At 38.9% G+C, this 16,562-nt stretch overlaps 2 protein-coding genes across 6 annotated transcripts in view; one reads left to right on the top strand and one right to left on the bottom strand.

The window, feature by feature from the left end:
* The window catches only part of PFN2 (profilin 2), a 39,170-nt gene that overhangs the window by 7,783 nt on the left and 14,825 nt on the right, over positions 1 to 16,562 (bottom strand). The gene's annotated exons all lie outside the window — the stretch shown is intronic.
* RNF13 (ring finger protein 13) overlaps positions 1 to 16,562 on the top strand; it is a 79,171-nt gene that overhangs the window by 56,874 nt on the left and 5,735 nt on the right. For all 5 annotated transcript variants that reach the window (XM_016185989.2, XM_060197534.1, XM_060197533.1 and 2 more), the window contains 3 exons: positions 2,494 to 2,584; positions 7,204 to 7,309; positions 9,704 to 9,797. In XM_016185989.2, the coding sequence (XP_016041475.1) occupies positions 2,494 to 2,584; positions 7,204 to 7,309; positions 9,704 to 9,797 (291 nt within the window). The remainder of the gene's footprint in view (positions 1 to 2,493; positions 2,585 to 7,203; positions 7,310 to 9,703; positions 9,798 to 16,562) is intronic.

The following is a 16,562-nucleotide window of genomic DNA, read 5'->3' as shown; positions in this document are numbered from 1 at the left end:
ATCCAACAATGACAACATCAATAACAACAATAGTAACTACAACAGTAAAACAAGAGCAACAAAAAAGAGAATAAATGAATAAATATAAAAAAATTACAAAAAGGGGGGGAGATATTCCAAAACACTGTAGCTTCCTCCAGTGCAGTGGGGGCCAGGTTCAGATCTGGTTCATGCACTTGACAAGAGTAAGACATTGTACAGTACAGTATAGTTTCAAATAAACTCTAACCCACATGCAATAGAAATCTCTTACAAAATAGAGATTGCCCTCATAAAATATACCTGGCTGTATAGCATTATATCCTGAGCTATTAAAGATGGTGAAGTAGATGTTTCTCTATTTGCATGATAAGGTACCTGTGGTCTATCAGTGATTTTCAAAAGCTTATGCTCCCCTAACCCCATTATTCTGTCATCCCATTGAATGAAAACAAGTATTTGAGCCAAGGATTTAGCTCAGTGGTAAGCTGCATGCTTTACTCATTTGAGTTTTTGGATTCAATCCCTGGCCATTCCCACAGTCCTAGTATTCACTGATTGTATTGCTATAGAAAGTGAGAAAAACACTCCTTTACTAAACATTTTGGTGGCCAGGGAGACAATGACGTGGTGACCATCAGATTTTTCATACCTCAGCCTCCAGAGACTTCTGGTCCAGTCCTTAGCACTACCATTCTCCAGAGCTGAACATTGCTTTGATCTCTTCCTCTTATTCGTGAAAATTAATAAACCTTTTAAAAAGGCATCTTAACCACTTTGATTCCTGCCTTCCTTCCTGAGGCTTAAATGAAATATGTGTATGTCAGTCTATGTTGAGGGGAGGGGTATGTGGGAATGAATGATCATAATTGGTTTTCATAAGACACAACAATTTGGAAGCTTAAAATAAAGGCTACTCTATGAAGAATACCAAGGTTTAAAAAACATGTCTTTTACCAGGATTAGAGAAAAGCACATCAGTGGGGGCTGAGGTTGGTTTGGCTGTAGGCAGGGGAGCAGTAGAGGGGTTGGCTGTAAAAGGGGTGTGTGTGTGATAGGACATTCTGTGTCTTGGTCATAGTGGTGGTGGTTACATATTGTACGTATGTATTGTTGAAACTTGTAAGATTGTTATTTCAAATAAAACCTCTATCTTTGGGAAGAAAGGCTTTTGTTTTGTTTGCTGATTTGCTTAAGAGCCTAATGCTTTGTCCACTGCAACACATTCCAGACCACCACACTTCTTTATTTGTACCCCCTTTAAAATAAATAACGATTATGTATTTTTAAAATTTATTTATTCCCTTTTGTTGCCCTTGCTGTTTTATAGTTGTAGTTATTGTTGTTGTTACTGATGTCATTGTTGCTGGATAGGACAGAGAGAAATGGAGAGAGGAGGGGAAGACAGAGAGGGGGAGAGAAAGACACCTGCAGACCTGCTTCACAGATTGTGAAGCGACTCCCCTGCAGGTGAGGAGCCAGGGGCTCAAACTGGCATCCTTATGCTGGTCCTTGTGCTTTGATGATTATATATTTTGAAAGAAATGTAGAACACAGTTATTATGAAAAATATACCAAAGGGAAGCAAATGAACTTTTTTTACATAATTAAAGATATTATTTATTTAATAGAGACAAATCAAGAGGGAAAAGGGAAATAGAGATGGAGAAAGACATTTGCAACACTGCTTTACCGCATGTGAAACTTTTCTCCTGCAGGTGAGGGCCAGGGGCTTGAACCTTGGGCCTTCCTTGCACATTGTAATATGTCTGCTGTACTGCCTGGCCCCATGAACTTGCTCTAAATTCAAATCTGTTAATTTAGCTTAGATTAAAAATAGCAAGAACAGTAGAAAATCAGGGATATTAAGAATGTTTTTATTGATTTTTTTTTTTTGAGTAATGGGTAATTTTTGCAAGATTTTCCTTTATTGGCATTGGCTTTGGTTTTGTAGATAGGTAAAAGTCAGATCTTTTAAGAGCCCAATCAAAGCACAGAGTTTTCCCATGCAGCCTTAAGAGGAAGTAGCAATTTGCCCAGCTTTACTATTCTATGCCCTTTTCAACTCTAGTCATCCCTTCCTCTGGAGAACTGCAGATAAGTAGAGTGCTCTTTCTTGATGTTCTTTGGTTTACGCCTGTCCTGGGAATGGGTATGTAAAAAATGGGTGTTATTGTTAAGTAGGAATTTAGTTTGTAGAAAAGTGGAGACAGAACTCAAATTTTCTTCCTTTTCTTTAATGTCTTTAGAGGAATAATCAAATGGAAATATAAAAAATTCAGAATTACATTTCAGTATCATAAAATGGTAATGTGCATATGTCAAATGTGAGCCCTTGTTATTGTAAATGTAGTAATCTTTCTTGACTACTTTGATGATAGTAAGTTTGCAATTCGAAAAAAATTGAACAGTATGGCCAGTCAGGTTGACTGTAATTGTTTCCAGTTTTTATGAAGGAAGCTAAGTTGATTCTATGCTATGATTTTTTAAGAATAATTTTGTTATTTTATACAGTTGATGCACTAAAGAAAATTGACATTCCATCTGTTTTTATTGGTGAATCTTCAGCTAATTCTCTGAAAGATGAATTCATTTATGAAAAAGGGTAAGTAGTCTATAAAAATAATCATCCTGTTTAAATTCTTTATCATAAGTAGAATTACATATAAATTAAAATCAGAGTTGTTTATTTTGCTCTTCCTAAGTCATTCTGATTATAAGAATCTACTGTATTATACTGTCTCCTCTATTTGATTATGTTCTAAAATATATATTCATGCTAGCAATATCCATATTGCTGAAAAGATAACAAAATTTTCTCTTTTATAGTTTAATAAAATTAATTGGATTTTACATTTATGTGATACTTTTCATTAAGATATTTTCCCATTTTATAAGCACAGAATTCAAAACTGTTGAGTGGCTTACTTTTACAAAAACAAAAGTTTGTTACCAAGTTTAAAATGTTTAATTTGCAGTAATTCCTTTGTGAACCTCTCACCCACAAAAAAAAAAAAATCTGATTACTAAGACACCAATAAGCTGAAGTTAATGTAAGGCCTGTCTCAACTCTTGAAGAAGGCAGTAATCTTAAAGAAGCACTTGAGAGTTTCTTCCATTGAACAGATTCCCCAAACCTTTGGCAGGATCATGCTTTTGATGAGTATTTCTTGAGAATTCAGACACTCGGCAAGGTTTTTACACTTGTAATCCACTTACTTTTTCACAGCAACCTTTTAAGAGTCCATTATTACTCGTTATTATATACATTTGTGAAAAGAGGAAACTGGCTAAAGAAAATTCATGTCTAAGTATTTAGGGGAGAAATCCGTAAATGCTTGAATTTGAAAATGCATCAAGGGCAAAAGATCTTTTATTTACCATTTTTCTCATTTTCCCTATTACATCCCCCCCCCCCATATTACTATAGTTTATGGTGGTGCTGGGGATTGAACCTGGAGCCCAGGAGCCTCAGACATGAAAGTCTTTTTCAAATAATCATTTGCTGTACACGACCCCCAGTATCCTGTACACTTTGGTATTTTAAGCTGTTCACAGTCATATGCACATAATGTCTTATTAAATTAGGGGGCATAATTTTTTAATTGTATTAAAAGTCATTAGATAAGGTGCTCTCTATAGCAGGGAGGGCTGGGGTGGTTATGCTGACCTGCACCTACCCCGCGGACAGGCTGTTGTACTTAAAAGTGGCACTGCTGTCATATGTATCTCAGCCCCGTGTTTCGGGGACTTGTGCCAATAAGGACATTATTTACATAGCTGGCCTCATGCTAGAAGAGATAGTATCCTTTAGAGCCAATCAGATCTGCTGCTCTTCACTTTTTTATACTGACACATGTTACTTACTTTATTTTTGTCAGAGCACTGGTCAGCTCTGGCTTGTGGTGGTACGGGGCGGGGCGGGGGAGGGTAATAGAGCCTGGAACTTTGGAGCCTCAGGCATGACAGTCTCTTTGAGTAACCATTATGCTATCTTCCCTACAGCATATCAGTTACTCTAGAGTCATGTAAAGCTACAAAACTACAGATAAAGCTTTTATCATCCTGTCAGCTAGGGAGTGATTAAGATACACCCCCCCCCCCCATTTTAGTAGTTTTGGGAAAATACTCAGGTTATGGAGGAACAGCTTCATCGTTTATTTTATTTTATATATATTTTTAAAATTTGTTTTCCTTTTTTGTTGCTCTTGTTGTCTTTTATTATTATTATTGTTGTAGTAGTTATTGTTGTTGTTAAATAGGACAGAGAGAATCGAGAGGGGGAGAGAAAGACACCTGCAGACCTGCTTCACTGCCTGTGAATGAACTCCCCTGCAGATGGGGAGCTGGGAGCTCGAACTGGGATCCTTATGCCAGTCCTTGCGCCTTGCACCACCTGCACTTAACTTGGTGTGCTACCACCCGACTCCCCAGCCTCATCATTTTTTTTTTATTTAAGAAAGGATTAATTAACAAAACCATAGGGTAGGAGGGGTACAATTCCACACAATTCCCACCACCCAATCTCCATATCCCACCCCCTCCCCAGTAGCTTTCCCATTCTCTATCCCTCTGGGAGCATGGACCCAGGGTCATTGAGGGTTGCAGAAGGTAGAAGGTCTGGCTTCTGTAATTGCTTCCTCGCTGAACATGGGCGATGACTGGTCGGTCCATACTCCCAGCCTGCCTCTCTCGTTCCCTAGTAGGGTGGGTCTCTGGGGAAGCGGAGCTCCAGGACACATTCCCAGCCTCATCATTTTTATTTGATTTTGGTGAACTTTGATAAAGCTTCTTGGGTATAAATGTAATGAATCACAGCATGAAAAGCTTAGCAGTTACTTTGGAGTAGAAATAATTTGCCCTTCTGCTATTTTCCTTAGGCACCGTGTTGTTAAACATTTCTATGGGAGGGTGGTGGTGGAAGGATCCATCTGTTTTTCATTTCCATTCATAATGAGACTTTCTGTTTTTCATTTCACCCTGGTGTTTTCAGGACCTGGCTTAACTCCTTAAACAGTGGGGAGAAAGTAGTTGTGAAGCTGTGGAGTACAGTGCAGCAGCTGGTTATGGCACAGCCACTACACAGGACCCTCTCCACACTGAGGATTTTGTTTTTATTATTGATTTTTTAATGATCGACAAGACCATAGGATAAGAGGGGTAGAATTCCACACAGTTCCCACCACCAGAGCTCTGTATCCCACCCCCTCCATTGGAAGCTTTCCTATTCTTTATCCCTCTGGGAGTATGGACCCAGGGTCATTATGGGGTATAGAAGGTGGGAGGTCTGGCTTCTGTAATTGCTTCTCTGCTGGACATGGGTGTTGGCATGTTGATCCATACTCCCAACCTGTTTCTATCTTTCCCTAATAGTGTAGGGCTGCGGGGGGGAGGGGGGTTCCAGGACACACTGGTGGGGTCGTTTGCTCAGGGAAGTCAAGTTGATATCATGGTAGGAACTTGGTGGCTGAAAAAGCATTAAGATCTAAAGCAGAACAAATTGTTTAATAGTCAGGAACCTAAAGGCAAGAATATAGCAGATGAGATTTAGGGTTTCCATTTTGGAAAAAGCTCGTAGATAGAGGGCCGGGTGGTGTTGTACCCGGTTGAGTGCACAAGGACCTGGGTTCGAGCCCCTGGCCCCCACCTGTAGGGGGAAAGCTTTGTGAGTGGTGAAGCAGATCTGCAGGTGTCTCTCTGTCTCTCTCCCTCTCTTGCTTCCCTCCTCCTCAATTCCTGGCTGTCTCTATCCAATAAAGATCATAAAAAAAAATTTTTTTAAAGTTAAAAAAAAAAGCTAGTAGGTGCATTTTAGGAATATTCCAAGGGGACCATGCCATTACTAGTTTTTGCCTGAGCCTGACAGATAACATGTAGGTGGGCTAAAGGTATTGTCTGGGGAAGATGGTGTCAGAGTTGGAAATAGGACTAGACAGCTGGATCAGAGAAGAGAGTAGCTTCCAAATCTGGAAAAGTATCTAAGTATCATTAACTGTAAACTCCGCCAGTTTAATATTTTCATTCTAATTTTTTTATTATCTTTATTTATTTATTTATTGGATAGAAGCAGCCAGAAATTGAGAGGAAGGGGGAGATAGAAAGGGAGAAAGTCAGAGAGACATTGCAGCTTTTCCCCCTGTAGGTGGGGACCAGGGGGCTTGAACTTGGGTCCCTTGCGCATTAGATCATATGTACTAAGCCAGGTGCGCCATCACCTGGCCCCAATTTGATACTTTCTAAAGCAAGATTTTGCTGCCATCTAATATTATTCACACCACACAAATAGTGTGTTTATTTTGATCCCAGTTTCACTTCACAAGTCTCTGCCAATCTGCACTAGTATATCCCAATAACTAATGTGGTTAGCATCTCCCCCCCCCCCCCCGCAACATAACATTTTTGTAGTTTTTTCCCAAGTACACAGTGGAGAATAGAGAGATCTTCAACTCGCAAATTCCTTTATGAGTTTCCCACTCCATATTTCACAGAGTACCAGGGCTGTGTGTGCCATAGCTGGTGCTTCAAGTTCACATAAAGCATGCGGGGAGAAGGGTGTATGTTTTCATCAGTATTGGCTCCATAGTGTTTCCATAACAGGACTGATGAACAGTATTTTGCTTGGAGTGAAGATTCTTTTTATTTATTTATTTTATTTATTTATTTTGACTGCCAGGGTCTCACTGCTCTGAGCCAATTTTCAGACAGAAAAAGAGAGGGGGAAAGATACCACATCACCAAAGCTTTCCCTAGTGCTGTGGGACCAGGTTGAAACCTGGGTTGTGTGCTTAACAAAGCAGGCACACTGACTTGCTGACCTAGAGTGAAGAAGATTCTTGCTGACATGCTACCAAGGTGGTGCCATTGATTTTAGCGCTAACCTTACAAACTAAAGTGTGCACACTTTTTGCCAGGTTTCTGAATTCAGTAAATATAGTACTTAGGGTGGATACAGGAAATATTGAATGGTTGATTTTTCTCTATTTCATCTGAACTTACTCTAATCATATAGGTAAGTTATTCTGACATATATAAGCTGACATATAAGCTGAAAGGGGGGAAGTACCCCTTAAATGAGTGGTAGCTGTATGTTGATAAGTGAAATATGTCTAGAAGCCTGGATGTCTAAATTTTGTGTGTGGGGGGTTTGTACTTTAAAAAAATTATCAGCATAATTTGACAAATCTTAGTATTTCTAAGCGTGTGTGTTTTCTTTCTTTCTTCTAGGGGCCACATTATATTAGTTCCAGAGTTTACTCTTCCCCTAGAATACTACTTAATTCCCTTCCTTATCATAGTGGGCATCTGTCTCATCTTGATAGTCATTTTCATGGTAGGTAAATTCATTTACATTAGTAAATTAATTTTAAGTGATTTCTTAAAAGTATGGATGATTCTAAAAAACACTGTATTGATAGAAACTTTTCATAAAAGAGTACATATTATATGACTAATTCTGGAAAAGGAAAAGATAACTTGGACAGGGGGAGGGGGGAAGCAGAACTGTGATAGCTCCTGGAAGGGCTAGAAGGGAAGATGAAGGATTCACTGAGAGAGTGTGTAACACAAGGATATATGTGTTGTTCCCCCACCCCAGAGCACTATTCAGCTCTGGTTTATGGTGGTGCAGGGGACTGAACTTGAGACTTTAGAGTCAGCCTCAGGCATGAGAGTCTCTTTGCATTATAACTTGTGCTATCTACCCCTGCCCACAAGGATCTTAAACTGTACTTTAAAGAATACTTGTCTTCCTGAATTTTTTTTCTTTTTTTCTTTTCTTTTTTTAATCAAAGCATTGTTTAAGTCTAGTTTATGGTGGTGCAAGAGATTGAAGCTAGGACTTTGGAGCTTCAGGCATGAAAGTCTTTTTGCATAACCATTACAGTTTCTACCCCAGCCCTCTCCTGAATTTCTTAGAGTTGTTTTTTCCTACTTTGATTAGATTATTACTGTTGCTTTTTCTAGTTTGTTCATTGAATATTTAATTGCTAGTTTTTTCTTTCGAGTTTATGCATTTTGGTTATACATTTCTCTAACAATTGCTTGTAACTCATACCTTTTGATACTGTTTTATTCTAATTTAGTTTAATGTTTTGTTTCCTAATAGGGTTTGTTTTTAAAATTAGTGATATACTAGTGATTTAAAATTTAAAATTAGTGATTTACAAGATTCTAAAATCACAAGTTTATAGTTGCACACCATTCCCACCACCCAGGTCCGGTGTGCCTTCCCTCTCCTCACCCAACCTTCCAGCCCACCCCCAGTGATAACTACCATAGTTCTCTCAAGGTCTCAGATATGGACTGGCCTTTTTTTTTTTTTATTCTCTGTATTCCACATATGAGTTGTCCTTTACTTCCTCACTTTATAGTATTTTTTTAAAGACTTTATTTTTTAATGAGAAGGATAGGGTGAGAGAGAGAGAGAGAAAGAGAGAGAGAAAGAACCAGGTAGCACTCTGGTATATGTGCTGCCAGGGATCATACTCAGGACCTCATGCTTGAGAGTCCAATGCTTTATCCACTGTGCCACTTCCCGGACCACTTTTTTTTTTTTTTTTAAACCAACCTTGAAGGGGAACTCAGTTACTGTAACTTCTAGCACTTCCCTGTGATTTTACTCATTGGGTCTTAGGAGAGATGAGGATGTCATCCATGGTGGGGGGGCTAGGTGGTAGCCCATCTGGTTGAGCGCACACATTACAATTCACAAGGACCCGGGTTCAAGCCCCTGGTTCCTACCTGCCAGGGGAAAGCTTCACAAGTGGTGAAACATTGCTGCAGACGTCTCTCTGTCTCTCATCCTCTCTGTCACCCCCTTCCCTCTTGATTTTTGGCAATTTACCCACTGAACAAAGATTAAAAAAAAAGAAAAAGCCTGCATGGCAAGAAAAGAAAGATGTCATCCACATGGTACATTTGAGAAGAACAAACTGGCCATGCTTGCCTGGCTCCAACTTTCTCTTGGGACCAATCTATTAGTTACCCCCCACCGTCCCCCACACTGGTTTGCAGTTCTGAGGGAGGCTGAAGGGAAGGCCTGCTCTACTCCAGAACTGTCTTTACATGTGCTTGGGTAAGCCAGCTCAAGTCTGTGGCTCAGTAAAGTTTGTTTTCCACTGAGTTAGCTATTTTGCTGGCCTCTGTCTGCCAGGTCATGATCTTTCTCAAGATATGTAGAATCCAAGTTCTAAAGAAGCATGCTGATTATAAGGGCTTTTCAGAAAACTCGGTTCCTTTTTTTTTTTTTTTATAATTTCTTTATTAGGGAATTAATGTTTTACATTCGACAGTAAATACAATAGTTTATACATGTGTAGCATTTCCCAGTTTGCCATATAACAATACAACCCCCACTAGGTCCTCTGAATCCTTTTTGGACCTGTATTCTCTCCCCCCCTCCCCCAGAGTCTTTTACTTTGGTGCAATAGGCCAATTCCAGTTCAGGTTCTACATGTGAGAAAACTCAGTTCTATAGAGAGTTTAGGCTATTTATGTTTCTGTCAGTAAATCCAAAAGATAATCTAGGCCAGTGACTAAAACTTTAAAGATAATTTTATGGGGCAACTAGTCACTCATGTAATTTTATTAATAATACTGCAATTAGTACATGATTGAATTGCTTTGCAGCAGCTGTCCAGCAATTTAAGAGATGTTTGTCATTTTAATGGCCCTTTTCTATTTGTGTGTTTAATATGATTCCTTACCCTGTCTCTTCTATAACTAGATCACGAAATTTGTTCAGGACAGACATAGAGCTAGAAGAAACAGACTCCGTAAAGATCAACTTAAGAAACTCCCTATACATAAATTCAAGAAAGGTATGTAGATACTTTTATTCCTAAATAATCACTATCTAAGAACATATGGTGACCATACTCAGGCATGTGCCACCTTCTGTGTCCTTGCCATTTACCCTGCCTACTCTTCAGCTCTGGCTGCAGTGTGTGCCCTGGTGAAGGCAACAAAGGGGTATATGGTCTGCAGGGAATCTAAGGACAATCATGGAATGGACCAGAATGTTCTTCACTATTACCATGTGCCAGCAGTTCTGATCACCAGTAGATAAACTCATCTCTGTACTAGGCTGGTCTGCCCCTGCCTAAGTTCCCACTTTCTACCCCATCATACTAGCATTGACTAAATATATGGATAACTTTTATCTGTCACCTCATCTAATTCTTATATTTCTATGAAGTGGATACCGTGATGGTATTATGATGAGCAAATGGAGAGTCAGAGAGGTGAGAGAAAGGGGCGGGGCAGGGGAGACAGCATACTGGTTATGCAAAAATACTTCCCTGCCAGAGGCTCCGAAGTCTCAGGTTCAGTCCCCAGCACGACCATAAGCCAGAGCTGAACAGTGCTCTGGTGTAAGAAAAAAAAAAAAAAAAAACAGAGAAAGAAGGGGGTAAAGTAAGGAATGTCAGCCAACAGTACTGAGAACTAGGAAGGGATGTGGGCCTTACAGTCCACTCAGCACAGTCTCTGCTGCCTGTGCTTTGCTGAGCCGCTAGTGTAGGCACACACTTGTTCAGTCCTTCTGGTTAGTGGGTCTCAGGATTTTTAGTTTCATATGTTGGAAAAACAAAATGCTCTGCTTTCTAATTCAGTAGAGAAAAAGCACAATAGAAAGAGGATGGCTAGAGATGTTAAAACTTAGATCTTCCAAATTTTTATTTTTCAAGTAATATTTTAAAAGTCTACTCTTAACCTTAACCATCGTTTTATGAAAAACACAGAATTTAACACCACAAGGGAGAAATATCATGTGAAAAGAGATTCAGAAAGGAAAAAAAAAGCCTGCATTGTCATTATTCAGTGTGGATTAATTCAAAGTTAGTTACAGGCCAAAAGCAGTTTGAAGACCGTTAGAAATCACTTCTTAAGATTTTATTTATTTATGAGACAGGTAGGAGGAAAGAGAGAAAAAGAACCAGACATCACTCAGGTACATATGCTGCTGGGGGTTGAACTCAGGACCTCATGTTTGAGAGTCCAATGCTTTATCCTCTGTACCACCTCCTGGACTACAGAAATCACTTAAGTCTTCCTTTTAGGTATTTGTGTTTACTGAAAGCAGACAAACTTACCTATGAAAGATGATATTGTTCTGGGCTAAAAAGGACGTACATAGCTAGTTGACTTTTCTTCTGAGCTGCACTCAGAGGCTAGTCCTCTGTAGTGCTCACCCTTTCTTTACATGTATTCCCGTGTCAGATCTGTGTCATTTGCTTTCTTCCTGTGGAACCTTAGCATTGCTGGCTAAGCAGTTCTATTGGCATTTCCTAGTAATAAACACTTTTTCATGTGCTCATTATGTCTTCTCTGATGAAGTGTCCAGCTTTTCTCCCCAATTTTTGGAAGGGTCTTTTTTATTGTTGTTTCCCATGTTTACTTCTATTTAGTTTATGGCCTCCAGTCTAACATCCAAGTCTTCAATACATTTTGAGTTGACTGTTCATGGTGAGATTAAGTGATCCTGCTTTATTTTTCTGTATTTAACTGCCCCCCCTTTTATTTCTGACACAACTTATTGGAAAAAAAAAAACAACTCTTTCTTCGTTTTATTCTCTGTGCTCCTTTGTCAGAAAGTAACAGTCCTTCTGTATGAGCTTATTTCTGGGCTTTCTGAGAGCCTGACATGATGTTCTGAGTGAAGAGAATATTCGCCAGTAGATAAAGCATTGGTGTGGTATTAAGGTATTGGAGAAGGGCTTTGATCTGTCATCACGTGAGTATTTCTTGGGCTTTTAGTGAGTCTCAGGCTTTGGGATATAAACTTCAAAGATGCCTCTCAATTTCTCCATCTTCGATAGGACCAGACACTAGTAACACCAATAGGTTACTGTCTGACGTTGTTTCTCTTGAGAGCAGGCCTTATTAAGATCAGAGTGCTTGGGAGTCGGGCGGCAACACAGCGGGTTAAGCGCACAAGTGGTGAAGCAGGTCTGCAGGTGTCTGACTTTCTCTCCCCCTCTGTCATCCCCCTCTATACATTTCTCTCTGTCCTATCTAACGATGATGACATCAAGAACTACAACAATAAAACAAGGGCAACAAAAGGGAATAAATAAAATAAATACTTAAAGAAAAAAAGATCAGAGTGCTCTTGAAGAGATAAATATATTGGGGGGAGCAGGGGTGAGAGGGTAGTAGCTACATGCATGTACAGTTCAGCACTCTGGGCCAATTTTCATTCATTCAGAGACAGAAACTCTATAGCATTGTGGCCACAGCACCTCCTGTGTGGTGCCAGGTCTCAAATCCGAGTTACACGTAAAGTAAGTCATACACCCTAGCTGGTGAGCTATGTCTCTACAGTCCCACTGGCATATTTTAAAGTGGTTACTTTCTTGTCCCCTGCCAGAATCCCAAGGATCTTTTTCCAGCATCACTGTGAGAGCCCAGTAGAACTCCATTAAATAAAACTTACAATCTGTGGGCTCCCCTGGAACTCTGAACACTTAGATTTGCCCACACTGAGCCACTGGCAGTTCTCCATTTCAGGCTTTTTTTTTTTTTTTTTTACCTCAGTAGTTAATTCCTTTGGAGGTTTATGCTTAGGGATAAACATATTTCTGTTCTGTCAAATTGTGATTCTTTGTACTTACTTACCTGTTCATATCCCCAGCTAGAGATTAGGAGCAGAGCAAGGCTACTTGGTTAGTTTACTTCTTGGTAGAAATAAGAAGACTTTTTATTTTTGAGTTGGTGTCATCAGGATAAAGCAGTGACATGTAGGTTCCTTACATGCTGGACTAGAAAGCCTTGCTTGGTTTTTTTTTTTTTTTTAACTCTCACACTTGTTCTACTGAGCCACTAAAGTGGTTAGTTTTTCTACCCTGGTACTGTTCAGAGTTTTAGTGCTTGGATTTCTACACCAGAAAGTTTTGATTCTCTATAACTTATTAGTCTCTTAGGGCATCATTTTTCTCTGTGATCTCAATTCTTCAATCGATCTAAGATGTTAGTCAGCTTTTCCCTTGTCCTAAACATAGAAGTGATTCCTTCCAAGCTACTTACATCCCAGAACAGAAACTGGAAGTCTCCCAACCCTCAGTCTACTACATCTACTTCATGCCATCTTGACACGTGTGAGCTCCTCTAGATTCTCATGTTTTTATGCACTCAGTGAATATATATGACACTGTACTCTGGACACACTGAACTACCCAAACTCTGAGGCTACATCGGTGAATATAAATCAAGGAGGAACTATCATATGTCTAGCGCTTTATTATCTTTTTCTTTTTCAATTTACAAGAGACCAGAGCACCACTTCTGCATATGTGGTACCAGAAATTGAATCTGGGTCTCACACATAAAAGTCCAGCATTCTGACCACTGAGCCACTTACCTAGTCACTGTTTTACAAAATTTAACAGAAGACCTCAGATTGAGTTTCTTCACATACTGAAAATAAATACTTTAGAATGAAAAATGACTTTTCTTTTTCCCCTTGAATTCCTAATATAAAAAGTGATACTCCTCACCTTTTAAAAACTATTTGCTATTAGTTAGCATCTTGAAGACATTTTTTTTGCATAAATTGTATTATTATTTCAATTTTGTTGTTGTTGTTGATTACATGTCAAAGAAAGCTTTATATGAGAAGAGGGAGGAGAAGAAGAAACCAGAGCACACTCTGGTACATGTAGTTATGGGAGTTGAACCATGAACCTCAGGTGTGAGAGCCCAACACCACCAGCTGAGCCATTTCTCCAGATGCTTTTTAAAAAATTTCTAAGATACATACTTAGTATAGGAGTTAACTCAGTAGTAATTCAAATATTTGTATACTGCTTCAAGTTATAGTAAAATCATAAACTATTTAAATTCAGTCAGCGATCCTAAAAATATTAAACTTAGCAGCAGTGATTAAGAGTTCTAAACCTTTGCTAATCTTCTGTTGTATTCATTGTCAGTAGATAGTTTTTAATTTATACAAATTATTTAACAGTGTGAAACTTTTATCTCAGCATTTCTATGATTATTCCATTTGGAGCCTAATTATGAGAAATATAAAACCAATTACTAAATAAATTTTCTCTTGAAGTGGCAGAGCAAACACATTTTGGTGCTTATTCACTGGTAAATCACAGCAGTCAAATGGGTTCCACATGAATACTCGTTATCATAGATAATTTTTAGTTTTTTTTAAGATTAGTTCTTTTGCCAGAATTCTCAGTAATGAATTTTTTTGATCCTGGTGCTTGCAGTTATAATCTTGAGTCTGAGAAGTCTGTCATGTTCAGTACTGGTGACAAACACTGATGTTCTTCATGTTTTTCACATTTTAGGACTAGCTTATAAAAAAGGAATTCACAAGTTCAATCAAAAAATCTTCAATCCAGTCTCCAACATAATTCACATAGGTCATATACTACACAAGTCTAGATTTCATTCATTTCTAGATTATCATTTATTCCTAGTCCGAGCTTTTTTCATTTGTGATATGATGAAAATTTTTCTTCTCCCCAAATAGCAGTAGCATGCTTGGGGGAAGTGTTTTTTTCCCTTATAGGCAGAAATCAGGAATTCCTGGGAATAATGTATACTCATACAGCTCTTCAGTAAATACTGACTGAATCCTTTTGTGTGCCAGCTACTGTACTAGGTGCTAAGAAAATAAGACAGTAAATAACTCCTGCCTTTGTTTGTGAAGCTTAGTGAAGACAAATGAAGGAAAGAAAATTAGATAGAAGTAGGGCAAATGAGTAGGGATGAGGGCTTCCCAGCTACTACAGATCAGACAGAGTAGGGCTCTTCTCCCTAGGACATCTGAACACAGATGTCAATCCTGTGAGGGAAGAAATGGGTGTGGGGACAGAATATTTCAAGCAGAGCAACAGCAAATAAGAGGTTTTGTTTGGTACATTCAGGGACCAGTAAAAAGAGTATACACTTAGATGTGGTGGTCTAGAGGTAGAATTAGAAATGAGGTTGGAAAAGTAGATGCTGAGGACTTTAGTTATTTTATTGAGTGGTAGTAAAATGTGAGTGGGTTTTGAAAAGAAAAATGGTCCGGGAAGTGGCACAGTGGATAAAGTGTTGGGCTCTAAAGCATGAGGTCTTGAGTTCGATCCCTGGAAGCACATGTACCAGAGTGACATCTGGTTCTCTTTCTTCTTCTATCCCTCTTATAAATAAAATATTAAAGAAAAAAAAAAAGAAAAATGACATGCTCAGATGACAGAAAAATGGTTCCTCGCTGGTTACTGAGAACAGACCAAGTGTTGGTGGTGAAGTAGGGCAAGTTCATGCAGCAGGTTCCAGCTGAAAGGGAGATGCTTCCTTGTTAGCCTGACGTCACGAATGGAAGTGAAAAACCCAGCTCTCATGTATTAGCCCCTGTTCTAAACATTATGGAATCTTGGAGGGGACTTTGTCTCCTACTCCATAAGGATGTGAAGCAGCCTGACTCCTGAGATGTAACTCATGAAAAATGGGGTTTATATGTGAAGTTTTAAGCTACGGGTATTTTAAATTGATTACTCATTTAGATCTCTCAAGACAGTTTTTATAGGAGGAAGATTTTTGTTTTGGACTAGAAGACAGCAACACAGCATTTTTTTCCCCCCAGATTACATAAAAATTTTTTATCACAGTTAATTTTTGTTTCAATTTACTAATATGCCTGATTTTTAGAATTATACTTCATTGCCTTTAATCTAACCTTAAAAGTATCATTTCTTTCATTCAGACCTTAAAAATAATCAGAAAAAAGTATCAAGCAAATCTGACTTTAAATATATTTATTCTGTTAATTTTTTGTTGTTCATATCTCATGGGAGCTGACATAGAGAAGAGATAACAAAAAGTAAAATTTATTTTAACTCTTTTTTTTTTTTTTGCCCCAAGAGTTATCACTATGAATCCACTGTTCCTGTGGCCATTTTTTAAAATTATTCTTTTATTTTTTTGATAGGACAGAGAGAAATTGAGAGGGGAGGGGAAGATAGAGAGGGAGAAAGATATCTGCAGATTTGCTTCACTGCTTGTGAAGCGACCTCCTTGCAGGTGGGGAGCTGGGGATTTGAACTAGATACTTGCTCAGGTCCTTGTGCTTCACACTATGTATGTTTAACCCAGTGTGCTACAGCCCAGCCCCCTAATATTTATTTTTATAGACTAGGGATAGCTGTCATTGTTGTCTTTCCTGACAATATGAGAATAAGTGGCAAAGGTACTTTTCTTTATAAGGTCAGTATGTTTGCTTTGAAACTCATAAATTAGATGTTCTTTCTTCCCTCGGAAAAGTACTTAAAATACTTGTTAAATCATTGTAGTTGATAAAAATCTGTATGTATTAGACACTGAAAGGTCCCCTTGCCTTTTTTTTCTTTTGCCTCCAGGGTTATTGATGGAGCTCAGTGTATGCACTAAGAATCCACTGCTCCTGGCAGCCATTCCCTCCTTCTACCCTCCCCCCATATACTTTATTGGATGGGACAGAAACAGAGGGCGAGAGATACCTGCAGACTTGCTTCACCATTTGTGAAGCATCCCCACTGCAGGTGGGGAGCGGGGGCTTGAACCTGGGTACTTGTGCATAGTATCATGTGCACTTAACCAGCCCCACA

The sequence above is a fragment of the Erinaceus europaeus genome, chromosome 9, assembly GCF_950295315.1.
Source record: "Erinaceus europaeus chromosome 9, mEriEur2.1, whole genome shotgun sequence".
In the NCBI taxonomy this organism is placed as follows: Eukaryota; Metazoa; Chordata; class Mammalia; order Eulipotyphla; family Erinaceidae; genus Erinaceus; species Erinaceus europaeus.
The sequence above is the reverse complement of the archived record's forward strand: the minus strand, read 5'-3'. Positions and strand labels throughout refer to the sequence as shown.